General features: G+C 41.4%; 1 protein-coding gene across 1 annotated transcript in view; it reads left to right on the forward strand.

Annotated features, from left to right (window-relative positions):
• The window catches only part of PLXNC1 (plexin C1), a 70,741-nt gene that overhangs the window by 43,904 nt on the left and 11,598 nt on the right, over positions 1-15,239 (forward strand). Inside the window, exons 18-23 of the mRNA XM_065839188.2 lie at positions 211-252; positions 747-871; positions 1,425-1,623; positions 3,439-3,585; positions 10,846-11,023; positions 12,223-12,326. Of these exons, the coding sequence (XP_065695260.1) occupies positions 211-252; positions 747-871; positions 1,425-1,623; positions 3,439-3,585; positions 10,846-11,023; positions 12,223-12,326 (795 nt within the window). The remainder of the gene's footprint in view (positions 1-210; positions 253-746; positions 872-1,424; positions 1,624-3,438; positions 3,586-10,845; positions 11,024-12,222; positions 12,327-15,239) is intronic.

Raw genomic sequence — 15,239 nt, forward strand, 5'->3', positions numbered from 1 at the left:
CCAAATGTAATTTTAGGTCTGTGTAAATGTAGGAGTAGTTACTGCTATAGAAACTAGAGTTTCTATATTGCAGCCACATTAGAAGCCAGCATTTCCATTGTTTTATTTCAAGTTGTATGCCATCAGGAATATGCTTGGCATGTTTAACATATGTGTTAGAAACTTTTGGTATATGTGAGAATGATAAATATCACCTGTCTTATATTTTAGTCAGGAGGCTTTGCATCCATCTTCAGTGAAGACATGCCACAGGTAAGTTGACATAGTGCGATATGCCTTAATTAATAAGTATTATTTCAAGAGTGAGTGTATCCCTTGTCTTAGTGTTGTTCTAGAGCTCATCAGATTGCATTTTTTATATGTTCCCTTTCTCTCATGAGGAAGGTTACATGAATCTATGTATAAAAACAATTTGATACGTAGGATGCTTTTACCTAATATATATTATGACTTATTTAAATGAAATAAACAGAATCTAGTAATGGGAAATGACAGGCAAACTTAACTATTGGCATTACTATGTGCGTATGACAGAAAATGTATGCTCTGCATGTGTGTATTCTGTGTTGTACACAAACACAAATGCATCTTCAGTAAAATCCTGAGACCCATGAAGTAAATGCGATATTCCCACTGATTTGAATGAGGCCAGGATCTTACTCCATGTGTCGCTTACCATTTTTCTGACCATCAAGAATTTGTCATAGCCAAACTACAGTTTGCTTATTTTTGTTTAACTATTCCAGAGCAGAGACCAAACGAGCAAGGATGAAAGCTTCAACATGTTGCATGCTTTAATTTGTAACAAGAACTTTCTTGTTACTCTCATTCACACCCTTGAAAAGCAGAAAAATTTCTCTGTGAAAGACAGGTATAGTATGATTATGCTTATCATCTTCAAGACAAAGAATTAGCAAGAAAAAACAACATGCATTGTTACGCAAATGTAATTTCTTCTTCTTGCAAAACAAGCTTGCATGATTCCAGAGCGTTTTCCCATCTTCTCCATCTGCACACACTCAGGAAGAAAAAACATTGCCATTAAAACAAGCCATTAAAGATAAATCAGAATGTTTGTACATGTAAACACAGAGGCAAAGGAGCAGGAGAACTCACTTCAAAACTGTAAACACTTCCTGCAGTTAGATCAACAGCTCTGCAGTTTAGAAACGTTCTGTCACTGCAGCAGGTGTTGTTCTGCAGAATTAAATTTAGAGACACAAATTTTGTGTTTAAAAAATAATCACAAGAGCAGATGGACTTGCATTTTTTATGTTTTCGTAGACATCAGTGGACAGTTTCTGAGCCTGAAGAGGGAAAACTTAGGATATGAACTGCACTAAAGTGTGTTTCATTTATTAAAGATGACTGGGAAGAGAAATTCTAAATATTATAGCATTCTTTTTTTTTTTTTTTTTAAACAGGTGCTTGTTTGCATCCTTCTTGACTATTGCACTACAAACTAAGCTAGTTTATCTAACCCATATTTTGGAAGTGTTGACAAAGGACCTGATGGAGCAGTCAAGCAATGTACAGCCTAAGCTCCTGCTCAGACGAACTGAATCTGTGGTGGAAAAATTGCTGACAAACTGGATGTCTGTCTGCCTTTCTGGATTTCTCCGGGTACATGTACATTTTTTACTACATAAGATAAGCAAATAATTTTTTAAACTGATTTATTCCATGAGAATTGTTAGAGGAATCAGTTTAAAGCTTTCAGTCTAACTTTTAACATTATTAATATGCACACGTGATTCAAGGGGATGTAGGGAAAGAATACGTCTGTAAGCAATTATCATGTCATTTATTTGGCTGAGGTTTGGTTATTGTTGCAACCCTAGCATATCCTTTTCTCATGTCAGACATCATTTCATCTCCATGGGATGAACTGTGATCATAATAGAAGACTGACATGTGTGAAAATGCAGTTGTACCTTTCTGTGCAAGCTGTTGGAAAGCTACCACCTGATGGAGATTTAAGGAATACTGTCTTTTGGAAAAGTGACCTTTTCAAAAATTTTAACCTCCAAACAACATTGCAGATTTCAAGAACTAAATAACCTCAAGTGGAAACAAAATAAGCGTTTTTTCTTTCATTTTGGTGTTTGTTTATTTTAGCCCACTTGGTAGCACTTCATTCTTGGTTTCAGCCCTTGGTTATGCTTCCTGTCTCTCTTACGAGCGTGATGGTATCACACTGTTGGTATCACTCATATCAGCCCTTGCACTTGCCATTAATACAACAGCAGAATTGACTTGAGGCTCAGCAGCTCTCACCGATTTCCTGAAACCCCAGGAGAGAGCCAAGGAACTGTCAGAGATCTGTTCTCGGAACACCAGCCGTCTTTACAGAGCCGTGCTGGTGAGATGCCAGGCTGTAGGAATGGTGTCACATGCAAACAAAGATCCATCCTTCCTTGCTCAGGTGCTCGCCTGAAGCCTGGGGTTCAGGCAGGAGAGGAAAGCCCCAGTTTTGTTCCCTCTTTACACTTATATACCAGTCTACATTGTACCACCTTGCTCACAGAATCACAGAATGTTAGGGATTGGAAGGGACCTCAAAAGATCATCCAGTCCAATCCCCCTGCTGGAGCAGGAACACCTAGATGAGGTTACACAGGAATGTGTTCAGGCGGGTTTTGAATGTCTCCAGAGAAGGAGACTGCACAACCGCCCTGGGCAGCCTGTTCCAGTGCTCTGTTACCCTCACTGAGAAGTAGTTTCTTCTCAAATTTAAGTGGAACCTCTTGTGTTCCAGTTTGAACCCATTACCCCTTGTCCTACCGTTGGTTGTCACCGAGAAGAGCCTGGCTCCATCCTCATGACACTCAGCCTTTATATATTTGTAAACATTAATAAGGTCACCCCTCAGTCTCCTCTTCTCCAACCTAAAGAGACCCAGCTCCCTCAGCCTTTTCTCATACAGGAGATGCTCCTCTCCCTAAATCCCTTGCTCCCAAGGCTGTTTTTCAGGGACAAGAAAGGGAGCCGCCAATTCAAGAGAAAACTAGTTGTTAGCTTGTTTTCTCACTAGACTGAAAAGGAAGAAATAGCTGAAATATGAGTGAGAACACATGCACGTCTCATTCCCCACCCGCTCTTTGGTGGAACTAGGAAGCGTCTGCCAGGTGGAGTCAGAGCAGCTTGTCTGTAGCGTGCTCGTGCACAGCAAGGGGCTGTGAGCCATCTCTCCACACGCTCCAGCTGTCCCTTGCTATTTGCATGAGACTTTCACACCATAAAGCAGAGGATGGAGGTTAAACAAATAACTACATAAATCTGCTCAGAGGGATTTGCTTTTCTAATTGCAAGATAATAAGTTAGTTAAAAGGAAACAACTCAATTTGTTACACTTGCTTTTTTTTTTTTTCCTGGTTATTAATGCCTGTTTAGTGATTACCAAAATAACACGTTCCTTGTGTTTCTTTCATGTCCTAGGAGACAATTGGTGAACCTTTCTATTTGCTAGTGACAACCCTCAATCAGAGGATAAACAAAGGACCCGTTGACGCGATAACTTGCAAAGCCCTGTACACACTTAATGAAGACTGGCTGCTGTGGCAAGTGTCGGAATTCAAAACAGTGGTATGTTTGCTAGCTTGTGTTCCCTCCAAGCATGGGCAGCTAAATTAAGGCTCTTAGACAGTAGGGTGATAGTTAAGTACCCAGATAATAAAATTGTTATTGCTGACAAAGTTTTGAAACACAGTGGGATTTAACTAGCTGGTGTTTCACCAATATACATTTCACAAATAGCACTCACTCCTTGCTTCACAGCGTGCCTTAATCACCAAAGGTTAGATTTAATGAAGTCTCGGGGTATTAAAATTCCTTCTGATTTTAAAGCGTACTACAAAAATATAAACATGCTTAGAATGTAAACTAAATTACACTTTTCCAATGAATGGTAGAATGGAATGCAGAGGTTTTATTTTTCTGTTGTGTTTACTTGTGGCTAATCTTCAGGCAGCAATACTTTGCTGTGGGTTTCCATGTTATTAGCCCCAAATTAGATCCAAATTAGCAAGGTTACAGTGTGCATTTTAATTAGTTACTTGATTAAAAACAAGGTATCTGGGAAGGCAAGCCAAATTTCTGAACTTTACCATATATTTCTTGCCTTTCTCAAAGGAACTATGCAGTACTTCCTATTTTACAGTTGCACCCAGAAATCTTTGAAAGCTGGAATTCCCTTACTGGTTGTCATAAGGGAACGGACAGCAAGGATTGTTGTACTTTGGAACATATAGAAATTGTGACTTTTTGAGTAGGAGGTCTGAAAGATTTTTCAGGAAAAACAGAGCACTTTTTTTTTTTCCCCCAGAATTTCCAAATGATTTTGAGTCTTAGAACTTAAAAATCTGCTTTTCAAGTAATTTCTGTAGCTTCCTGGCTTCTTAACTCCTGACTTCCTATCAGAGTTACCAGACATACTTGGGAGTATGAATAGTGGACTTCAGAGCTTGGGAGCAGAAATTGCCAGGGCAGCAACCACCACGGCAGGGACACCGAAAGTGCTGGTGGCTTTAGAGGAGAATTTGGGCCTTTTCAGAGTCCGTTTCCCAAGCCTCAGGTAGCACTGGATCTTCCAGGTCTGCCTGTCTTCCATTTTTGCAGCAAGAACATGGAGGTCCTCAGATGCCACATACTGGAGACAGACTACATGACCCTGGAAATTTTGGCTGGTCAGCTGTCTGTTGAACTTAGCTCACTGGGTCACGTAGGGAGCTCACTGAAATGACCACCTTTCTGTGAAACATTTCTGAATTGCCATTTTCTGCTGCAAGCTCTTAGACTGACACACTTATAGTAAAATCTTCTTAGAGCTGTATACAAAGGTGTTACTGGAAGTTTCATTTGAAGGTACTTCAAGCTAAATTACCCAAGTGTGGATTTGGAAAGGAGGTTTGTGACTAAAAATTAAACGCATAATACCATATCTTTGGTTTCCTTCTTTGTGTGCTGCGTTCTGGCATGCATTTGGGATCCATGGTAAGTTTAAATCTTGCTATATATAGCCATAGGATAAAAAACCCAGTAGTTACGCAGAGCAACAATTTTCAAGCAAGCTCAATATGCCTGTTACTAGTAGACTGCGCAGGAACATCTGGTCATGTGGAACTGATTGACTTCTCTTATTTATAGCGCAAATTCAAATTGAAAGCACCTTGTGGGGGGCGGATAGCTGACTCTGAAACTGCTGAACACTGTCTTAAATACTTTTCCTAATGCTACATCTGTACATGCAGTTGCTGATAGGATCTGGTGGGCAGCCTGCAGTGGAGAGAGGGGAAGTGGTCTGCAGCCTAGGTACCAGTGAGGAAGGCTCTCAGCCCATGGATGAGGAAGCGAGAGATCAGATAGCCTTTCTCAAATGTTCTTTGCGGCCTCTGTACTTTGTATTCCTGCTTTTAAATAGGAGATAATGATACTGTTATAGGGTTAATAAGTCAGCTTTCCCTGCTAAGATCCAGCAGTTTATTTGACTTAGTTGAGACATGGCTGGAGAGAGGATTCTGCCATAGATTACTGAGATGTATCCCAAAGACTCTAGCTCTGGCTAGACAGGGAAAACCAGTTTTGTTTGGTGTTTTGTCTAAAGCTTAGGCTGGCAACTCAAACTGCACTGTGAAAGTGGGCTGGAGAAGCAGGCCAGCTGTGCACGTTTTCTCTTCAAGAGCAGCATTTAACAGGATGCTAAAGTGGAAGGAGTCAGCGTTTCTTCTCTCACTAACACCACATACATTGCAGTAACATGCAGGACTTGTGACAGACCAAGAACCAAGTATTTTCTCCTTTCTTTGGAAGAAAATTTCTGCCTAGAGGATTGCAGGTTTTGTTTTCTAAATGGAATCAATTCTGAGCTGAGTTTGCAAATGCATTTACACATTTACTTACTGTAGTTAACGTTCTGAATCTTGCGGTATTTTGGTGGTATTTTATTTTGCTGCTTTCCACAGCCCCACACTAGCAGCACATTAAAGCTTACCTGTCCAGAGAAAAGTATAAAACCACAACCAAATTAAGGGTGGTGGAGAGATAATGAAGCACATCTGCAGACACTCAATGTCCAGGTTTTTTTAAGGTATGCAGGCACTTGAAGACATGGGGATGTATCTGGTAGGGAGCCCAACTCTCAAATCAGGGCACAAATAAGAGTTTAGGCACTCTGCATGTGAATGTCTTCTTTCAGGATTGGGACTTCAGTTCCAAACCAATAAAAGCAGGATGCAGACAGGCTCCTAAAAATCAGGGGGAGCTCTACAGGTCTTGTAAACACACCACTATGCAGATAAACTCTTGGGGCAGGAGAAGGAAGAATCCCTGAGCATAGAGAAAGAAGGAAGGACCAGAGATGTTTTCTAAAATTGAGGTCATTTGTAACAAGAAAAAAGAGAACTAAGAAACATGTTGATTTTGAAGTGTATTAGAGCTGTCCCTTGGCTGGGCTCTGTGCCTTTTTTCAAAAGGCCACCAGCCTTGGGACCAGCCAACCCCCTGCTGTTATCTCTCTCTGCTGGAAAGGGTCAGATGTTGAACAGAGATGAGCTGCTGAAGGGAATGCTGAAGCAGAAGAATTGAAGGAAATACGCTTCTAAAAGCACTGGTCCAGTGTGAGGTGAGGAGCTGTGTAGTTTCACGCTGTGCTTATATTTGAGTATTGAGGAATAAAACTGCTTGAAAGAGACTTGGATGTATTGTGGAGCCTTCTTGCAGGCTGAGGAATGCTCCCAGACAGACAGGCAGCTGCATCTCTTGGTGAGTAATTTGCTCGATGACTGATGAAGAAGCGTGGTGCACAGCTGAGTGGTGGCATTTCACTGAAGTGTTTCATTTTAAATAGAAAAGCTACACAAGGCGAGCGTGGTGTGGGAGAAGTTCTCAGTGGAATATCTCCTGTGGAAAACCAGGGGAGATTTCTTCGTGTTGGAGAGTTGGTGCTCAGGCATTTAAGAGCTACAGACTTCTTTTGAATAGTCACTGCTTATTTTTAAAAAAGGTTTCGGGGCTGTTGAATTCTTTCCTGAAATGAGTTTGCATTTTTAGATGGGAAGAAATGATCTAAGTCACCTGTTCAGCCAACAGCCTTTTATTGAAAGTGAAGCAAAGCCACGTGGTGGAAGGTTGTTTAGCATTCAACTGCTTTCCGAGTTAAAAGGAGGGTGTTAGAAGTGGGAGGGCTGCAAGAGGGTAAAGCAGATACAGGGAACCCAGTTTCCTAATAAGACACCACGGCTGTGGTATTATTAGGCGCGCTTTGTGAGAGATAAGGAAACTATTAAAAGCATGTGATATATGGGGATTTTTGTCAGCAGAAAAGGCCACAACAGCCCTCACTGGGAAGCGAGCAGTGCAAATGTTGGCTGCAGGAGAGTCTTCTGAATTAGATGCAGATTGAGTACTGTGCTGTAGCATCGAGAGTACAACCCTTGCTTTGAGTAGTGCCCTAAAATTAATGGCTGTAACATTTTCTGTGCCAATTTGTTAGCTGCTCTATAACCTCTTCATGAGTAGCTGCTCTGGCTGCTACAGAAGGATCATACAATCAATCTGATTTTTCCTGTTTATTATATTTCATAGTCTGGGAGATGGGAGTAGGTTTAAAGCAATTCTGTTGTGCTGTATGTCATGGCAAGGTCTCCTTTACATAAATTTTCTAACTTTTACCAATCAAAATTTTTACTTGTTTTTTCGGTCTGTCTGACAAATGGAAATATGCTTTGTTCAGATGCATAGCTGAATAGAGAACAGGGTAATGAATAAAAGTCCTTGAATATCCCAGATTATTTTTTTTTACTTCTAAGAAAATACAGCATTATCACATTTCTTTATTAAACCACATCTCATTATCTGCTATGGTTACTAATAGCTTTCATTGTTTAAAATTCATTTGCAAGAAAACTACAAGTCTGAAAAAACATCTGTAAACATTGTCTTCAAATGACGTTCTTTCTGTCACTGCATGGGTGAAAAGATGTTTTTAAAATTTGTTCCTTTTAGCTAGGTTCCAAGCTAGCTCCTGCACAAGTAGTTGCAGGCACTTGCCATGATCTCCTTCAGTAACCTTTAACTATTCTTGCAACCTGTGTTAAGCCTTTGCTGAAAAGCGCTGTGCTTTGTGTTGCTAACCGCTAATTTCTAGTGCCTGAAGTCTCAACTCTAGATATTACTAGGTTGAACTGCATGTCCTGTAATTTCTTCCTGAGTCTTTTCCTAAGTTAACTTGTATTTTGGTTTCCTTTGCAAAGCGAGAGAGCTTAGAAAAGGGCCTGATGATGTTTCCTCACAACTTCCATGTTGTCCTACTGCGATTTCTCTTATATGTTTTCTGACCTTCAGAGCTGATCATAAAAGTACTTTCATAATTTTACAGTCATTTCTGATGCTTTTTCCAGTTCTACACTCTGTGTCTAAATGCAGTGATTGTGGTTGTCTGTTTCTGATTAATGATTTATAAAGCCAGAGATTCTGCTGTCAGACAGGTTGAATCTGATTTATGAAAATTTCAGAGGGAAAACTTAATAATAATTGGGTTTCCTAGCTCCCCATCAATTGCCTCAGCACTTAATTTCTGCAGGAAATTGTATCAACAAAACTATCTGTCTCTCTTGGTTTAGAGACTTGTATGTCTTTCAGTATTTCTTCCCGTCTGATCACTTCTTTGAGTCCTAAAGTGTTGTTATTATCCTCACATTGTGGATACTTTTGATTAAGGAGCCCAAAAATTACTTGTATTCCACCTGCATAAAGGACTACTACTCTCTTTTTACAATCCTGTTATCTGACAATGAGTTGAGCAGGGATGGGAGGACTCTTGCACACTAATGACTGAAGAGGCTGCACATTTATGTGCAATCTGTGTGAGAGCATGTGCTGGAAAAGGGAATCTTGCAGGGAAAAAGGCAATTTCTCTTGGCAGTCTGAAAGGAAGAGGAAATTAAGGAGAAGCAGGAACATGAATATTGCCGTGTAGGAATAATGTTAGGAGGAAAGGATCAGCTAAAGGATCCAAAGATGTAAAGGCAAATCAACATCAGTTAAAGTGTGAGTAGCTACTCCAGAAAGACCAGTTCAAAGACTAGAAGAAACACTTTGATTAAAATGAGTTTTCCAAAGACAAAATACAGTTAATCCCTGTCCACATTTTTATCCTACAAGACCATGACCTCAGGGCAGTCAAAGCCAAGGACGGGACTGCTGTCTGTTCAGTTGGTCTGTGGGCCTAACCAAGCATGACTCCCCTCATTCCTGTGCCAATATATTTTTTACTAATTTTCCACATGAAATCCCAGCCTGAGGCATGGCATCCAGTCTGCTTCTCCTTCTAAAGGCACTGTTCCCCCATCTCCTCCTCTTCCATGCCGTCTGTCCTTTCCATGGACTCATTTTCCTCACAATTAAACATCTCTCTGTCGTGATTTAATTACTTCAGTTACATCCTCGTCTTTGTTAAATCCTGATCTTCATGGGTTTGCAATCCTGTTTTTAAAACTCCTTTTGCTTCTGTAGAAACTGTAAAGTTAATTTATATCTCATTTGACTACTTCTTTTCATGACCCATGTGTCATAATTTCCACTCTTGCTGGGTAATAAAGCAGAAAATAGCATACTACAACTATTAATAACTACCCATTTTTGTAAGAAGAGAGAAAAGTTGTCCCTGCAGCAACCTGGACAGAAGTTCTTTCCTTCACATGACAGCAGGGGAAAAAAAAAAAAGAAATTAGTTGCTTTTTCTTTTAATGGTCAGTCCTTGACTGAGTCACACCCGCAGGCCTCCCATTTCAGTCAAAAGATAAGTATTATACCAGGTATGTCCAACAGCCAGAATGGTTCGAGTACGTAGATTTTCCTGTGCCACTTGCAGTCAACTGCCGGCACCTACAACCCTTGTTTTAATTCTGTCCCAAGACATCCCCAGCAGAACATCTGTATCTATGTAGCTGAACAGTGATGTCTCTGCATGGAGCCGACTGTGGCACTGTAAATGATTGCTGTTTCCTCTTTGCACTGGCAATTCTGTGCTCATCCCTTTTTCCCTGCCTCTTGGCAGCTGATCTGCCTGACCTGACCAGAAAAATGACCTGATCAAAGATGGAGATGGTCACCCAGTCCCATCGAACTCTCCCTGCTGCCTGTGCTCGCCTCAGGAGCAACCTGGCACATGGGTGTTTGACCTGCAGTGATAACTAATAGAATAGGTCACACTTTTCTGGGTAGATCTGGACCGCTTTGGGTTCTGTCTGCTGCCAACATGGTTTCCCTTTCCGCTGCTTCTGCAGTAGCCCTGTCTCTGCTGCCTCTAGAGACGTGGCTGTGTGCAGACAGGCACTGGTGTCTCCACGGGAGGTGTATTTTTTTGTGTGGTACCAGGTACTCAGCATAATCTGCCTGTGCAAATATGCATTTTAACACTGCTTCCTATCCACTCAAAATCAATCATGCTTACCATGACGACTTACTTAGCAACCTTATCAGATCTCTGGTTGCTTATGGTTTTGCTTTTAAGGTATTCATTTTAAATAAAAGATCTGCTTTTTTTTAGAACATGCATTGTAATTTTTGCTGGTCTCCTGTCTTTTTCTTTTCAGTAATTCACTGAAATAGATTTGCACAAAAGCAGAATACAAAATACGCTTTTGGAAATTCATAGCTATACATCTTTGACTCTTTGGACATGAGGAATTCTAAATACTTCATTGTGTAATTCCTTCAAATAATCTTTATTTGAAATAGCTTTAATAATAAATATGCTGAAAATCTCTCAGGTTTGCTGTCAGGAGTTTGTAGGTTTCCTGTGCCAGTTGTTCCCTGTAAGTCAGAATAATGTGTTTCTTTCCCCAGACTCTGAATGTTATCTTCGAAAAAATTTCAGAAAATGAGAGTGGAGATGCCTGTCAAACTATCCCAGTTAATGTTCTGGACTGTGACACCATAGGCCAAGCCAAGGAGAAGAGTCTTCAAGCTTTCCTTAATAAGAATGGTTTTCTCTATGGTCTTCAGCTGGATGAAATTGGTCTTGGTAAGGAAGTGTCACTGGAGTGTTATATTTTCATGGAGTTCACTGGTCTGTCTGTGGAGTTTTCTTGTTAGGAATTACTGCCTTTGGCTTTGAAATTTTTTTGCATGTAGGCAGAACGTAGCTTTTGTAAGGAATTTCTCTGGAAACACTAGGTCATTTATGCTACCAGTTAGAACATTGAAACTACATCTGCTTCGCTTCTGTAAGAACTGCAGCATGCAGTTAACAAATGCATGTTATTTGTCAAATATGTATAATTTATATGTTCCTCTTCTGGGTTAAGTAAGGTGGCCCATCCACTGAAGTACAAACAGTTGATAAATTTGGTCAGTGGATAAGATGACACATCATGATTACCAAGTACTTTAGCACTTACCTACTATCCCTCCTACCACCCTTCCTTCCAACAGGCCTGTGTTCCCCTTGATCACAAGAACCCACAAATGCCATTTATTTACAGTCAGATTAGGTTTGTGTGATAGCGCACGTGTGACTCACAAAGATATGTACAATATCTACAGATGTAAATAAGGCGGCTGCAGCAGATGGATTGAGCCACCTTTTCTTGTTGGGTTTTCAGAATCCCAAGGTCAGATGAAAGCCTGTAGTTGCCACCATACCCCTTCCCATGTGCTCCAATAGGAAATCTAACAAACTCTACATTGCTGGGATTTGTCACCTCCCAGACTTGCTCCCTAACGTGTTGGATCTTCTCACCTTCTCAGATGCTATGTTGGCAAGTGATGGTAATTTACTTTCATATCAGATGTTTGTATCCAGCACCAGTGCCTGATAACCCTTCACAAATACTGTTTCACTCTTACACAGCTCATTTTAGTGATCTCTTAGAAGTGACTTGTGAAACCTGTCTTATAGTCTCAACGTGGCCATAACACCAGGGCACACTTGTGTGACAGAACAGCCAGATTAGGTGAAAGCACCTCCAGAAATTCCTCCTTGACCAACACCAAGTGAAGGACCGAGAGCCTGCAGTAGAGGAGGCCACCCCAAAAAATGAATCCATAGTCTGGGATTGCAAAGCCACTCTCATGTGGCCTAGCACAGGGATGGAGAGAAATGGCTCAGCTGGGAGCCACTGGTCCAAAATTAATTAATTTGGCAGTGTTTTCCTTTAAAAACGTCACACAGTGAGAATGCCACTGGGATGTCATTCATCGTTTTCTGTTGTCATACTGCAGAACTTGTGTCAGAGGAGCAGCAAAGAGAATTGTTGGATATTGATGGTTCCTCAGAGGTGATGGAGGATGGGATCAGGAAGCTAAATACCATCGGTCATTACGAGGTAAGCACAGAAGCCGTACCAATGAATCGAGAAGCAGCTTCTCCCCCACTCCCAAGTGCAAGAGCTGTCTGCACAGAAGTATCTTGATTGATCAAAATCTTGAAGAGATAGCTGAGCATCATCAACAGAAGGAAAGAAATGTGTGACACACAACTTTCTTGCCAATGAGTCATATGTTTTGTGTTACTTTTCAAAGGTCTACTGGTTGCAGGCTTGCTTGGTTCAAGCATATCAGGTAAACTGTCACTTCTGTTGAGCATTTCAGTTAAAACAGCATCTGATGTGAACGTCGCCATGAGCTTTTTCTATAATATTCTCTACTGATTATTTTTTGTTGCACGATGAGCAATTGTTTACCCCTTCCCACTTCATATTTTGATTGTCTGAATAGACGTTAATGATACTTGTGAAAGCCCAGTGAAAGTCAGAATAAAAAGGACTGAGGAGTTTGCTCTCTCTTCTCTTGAGATCCCCTGTGTCAGTCTTCTTCACCTTTTTCTCTGTTTCTTTTTCCATCTACTGTTGCCACTTGTACAGTAAGTTTTCCTCTCCACTTCCAATTGCACCTGTAAAACTGTGATAATCTGTCCATCATGGCAACAACACACAAGGCTGCAGCAGGTGGTGGAGCCCTTCTGGGTGTAGCACATTACAAAAGCACAGCAAGCAGCATTGCCTGTCTAAGGAGTTTCCAGTGACACCAGTCAAAATAGAGGCTGGGGTAAAATGTGCAGAGATTAATGGGTTCAGGTGATACGGTAGCTCACATTTTTGTGCTTACAGATAGACTTTGGAAATGAGGTTAGTAAGCTAAGTGTTTGTAGTGAGCTTTTCTTCATGCCTCATTGAATTTGGAAGTCTGGCTTTTAACACAATAATTGATTTTTATATATTTAGGAGTTTTGCTGATGAGCGTAGGTCTGTGCCGTGCACCGCAGCATGAGGAACCTGAGAAACCTGCGCCAGCCCTGAGCATGTTGCTGTCTGCATGAGCAAGAACAGTGCCATCCTCAGCGAGGAACATGCGCTCCCAGCAGGGCTCTTTGTAGCTTGGCCAGAACACAAGGCTCCTCAGATCTGGAGCGAGCTCATTTGGAGTCGCTTTACAGATTTCTGTAGGTGTTTGTCGCTCTCCTTGCCTCTTGGGGAGGCAGAAGTGAACCCAGATGTCCTGAGTCACCATCCAGTGTCTTAAATACATCTTTTCCTGTGCCTCTCTTGAATCTTGTCTATAGCTTAGCATGGGACTTCCCTCCACTTGTAAAGTTTTTGTACAGATTAGGAGATTGTAGTGCTACAGTCAGAGTCTGTGCAGCAAAGGTCAATGTAGATTTGAATCTGATTTGATATTTGAACTTCTGTCTCACGAGATCCTACCTGCCCTCTTTTCTGCAAGCAGCTGTTGCAAGGGCTCCCTCATTTTCCCTTACAGCTTTTTGCACTTGCTGAGAACACGGAATACCGTGGCTCACGGGTGCAAATGACTCTGCTCCAGTTGGTCGCTCCTATCCCTGGGTATCTTTGTCCCAGCCCTTGTTTTCGTCTGTGGTTTCTGCAGACACATGCAAGTTAAGTTGGAGGTTCAGTTGTTTTTGCAAAGCTGTAACTACACTAATTATAGCTTAGCAGCTGCCTTATGGAAATTGTGCTGGGTATCTCTGTTATTTAGTTCCATTTTTCTGACACTAGCAAAATAATGTACATTTTAGGCAGAAGGGCAGTGGCATTTAGGCAGTGGCTTAGTGGCAACTATCAGCCGTTAGCATATCTTGTTTATTTTCTTGTATACATATTAATGCAAAGAGGAACATAAAGGTGTCCAGCAAATAAGAAAAAGGAAAATTGCTTTCACAGTGTGAGAGTAGAAATGTTACCTGAAGAATTCCAACTTATATTTCAACAGTGCCTAGAGTTTCGTGGCAAGCCTGAATTTTTCTTTTTGTTCGCCAGCCTGAAATGCTAGAAAGTAACCAGAGTTTTGAAAGTGGGAAGTACCATCAAATCTTTTTGAGATACTGGAGCTTGAGGGCTGTGTTGTAAAGGTACCAGAATCACCAGTCACCCTTGAAAAAGCAGACTTAATTTTTGCACTGATTTTTAAACTGCATGAGGGGAGGATGTTTGCATTTTTGTGTGTTGTTTCTGAAGGGAAAAAAATCCACTGTACACTTATTAGACTTCCATGTGTCTCTGACTTGAGTGTTCCTTTTGCTCTAATTTTTTGCTCCTAGTAGGGTTTTTGATGTGATTATGTATGAGGTCTGCTGTATTGTTTGTATGAGGATAACCACATGCCTGGAAAAGAAAGTTGCTGTTTATCATGATGTCCTGTTTCCCAAGCAAGAAGAGAGCTGGAGAATAGATCTCCAATTTCTCTAACCTGTAACAGCTTCGCAGGTTCCAGGAGCAGGCACAGCCCCAGAGAGTGTGATCTGGGGAGTTCACTGACAAGAACTGGGTTATAGGGAGCACAGGAGGCCTGGAGAATGAGAAGGAGGGACAGAGCCACACTGCTACATCTTCTGTTTTGCAAAGGAGGGGCACCCCATGTTGTGTGGATCTGAACAGATGTCCCCTCTCCCTGTTTGTCCCCCTCAGTAGCGCACCTGACAAAATAAAGATGTTTTGAGGTGCCCATGGGAGCAGCCCACCATGAAAAGTGATTTTAGGCAGCAGGACACAAAAAAAAGGGCTTTTTTAAATTTTTATTGGCTCACGTTGAAAGAAACAGCAAGTATGGCTGCTGCAGCAATGATAAAGAAGGAAAACACATTCCACTTAATGCTAAAAGCATCATTTGTCCCAGAAATAAAACCCGAAGTGGGGGCTCGGATCATGGCTGCAACTGCACCAACTCCTCTGGTTCCCGGAGGGAAGCACGGTTCTGCCTCCGAGCTCTGCCCGTCTCCCTCG

The sequence above is a fragment of the Patagioenas fasciata genome, chromosome 1 (assembly GCF_037038585.1).
Source record: "Patagioenas fasciata isolate bPatFas1 chromosome 1, bPatFas1.hap1, whole genome shotgun sequence".
Lineage (NCBI taxonomy): Eukaryota > Metazoa > Chordata > Aves > Columbiformes > Columbidae > Patagioenas > Patagioenas fasciata.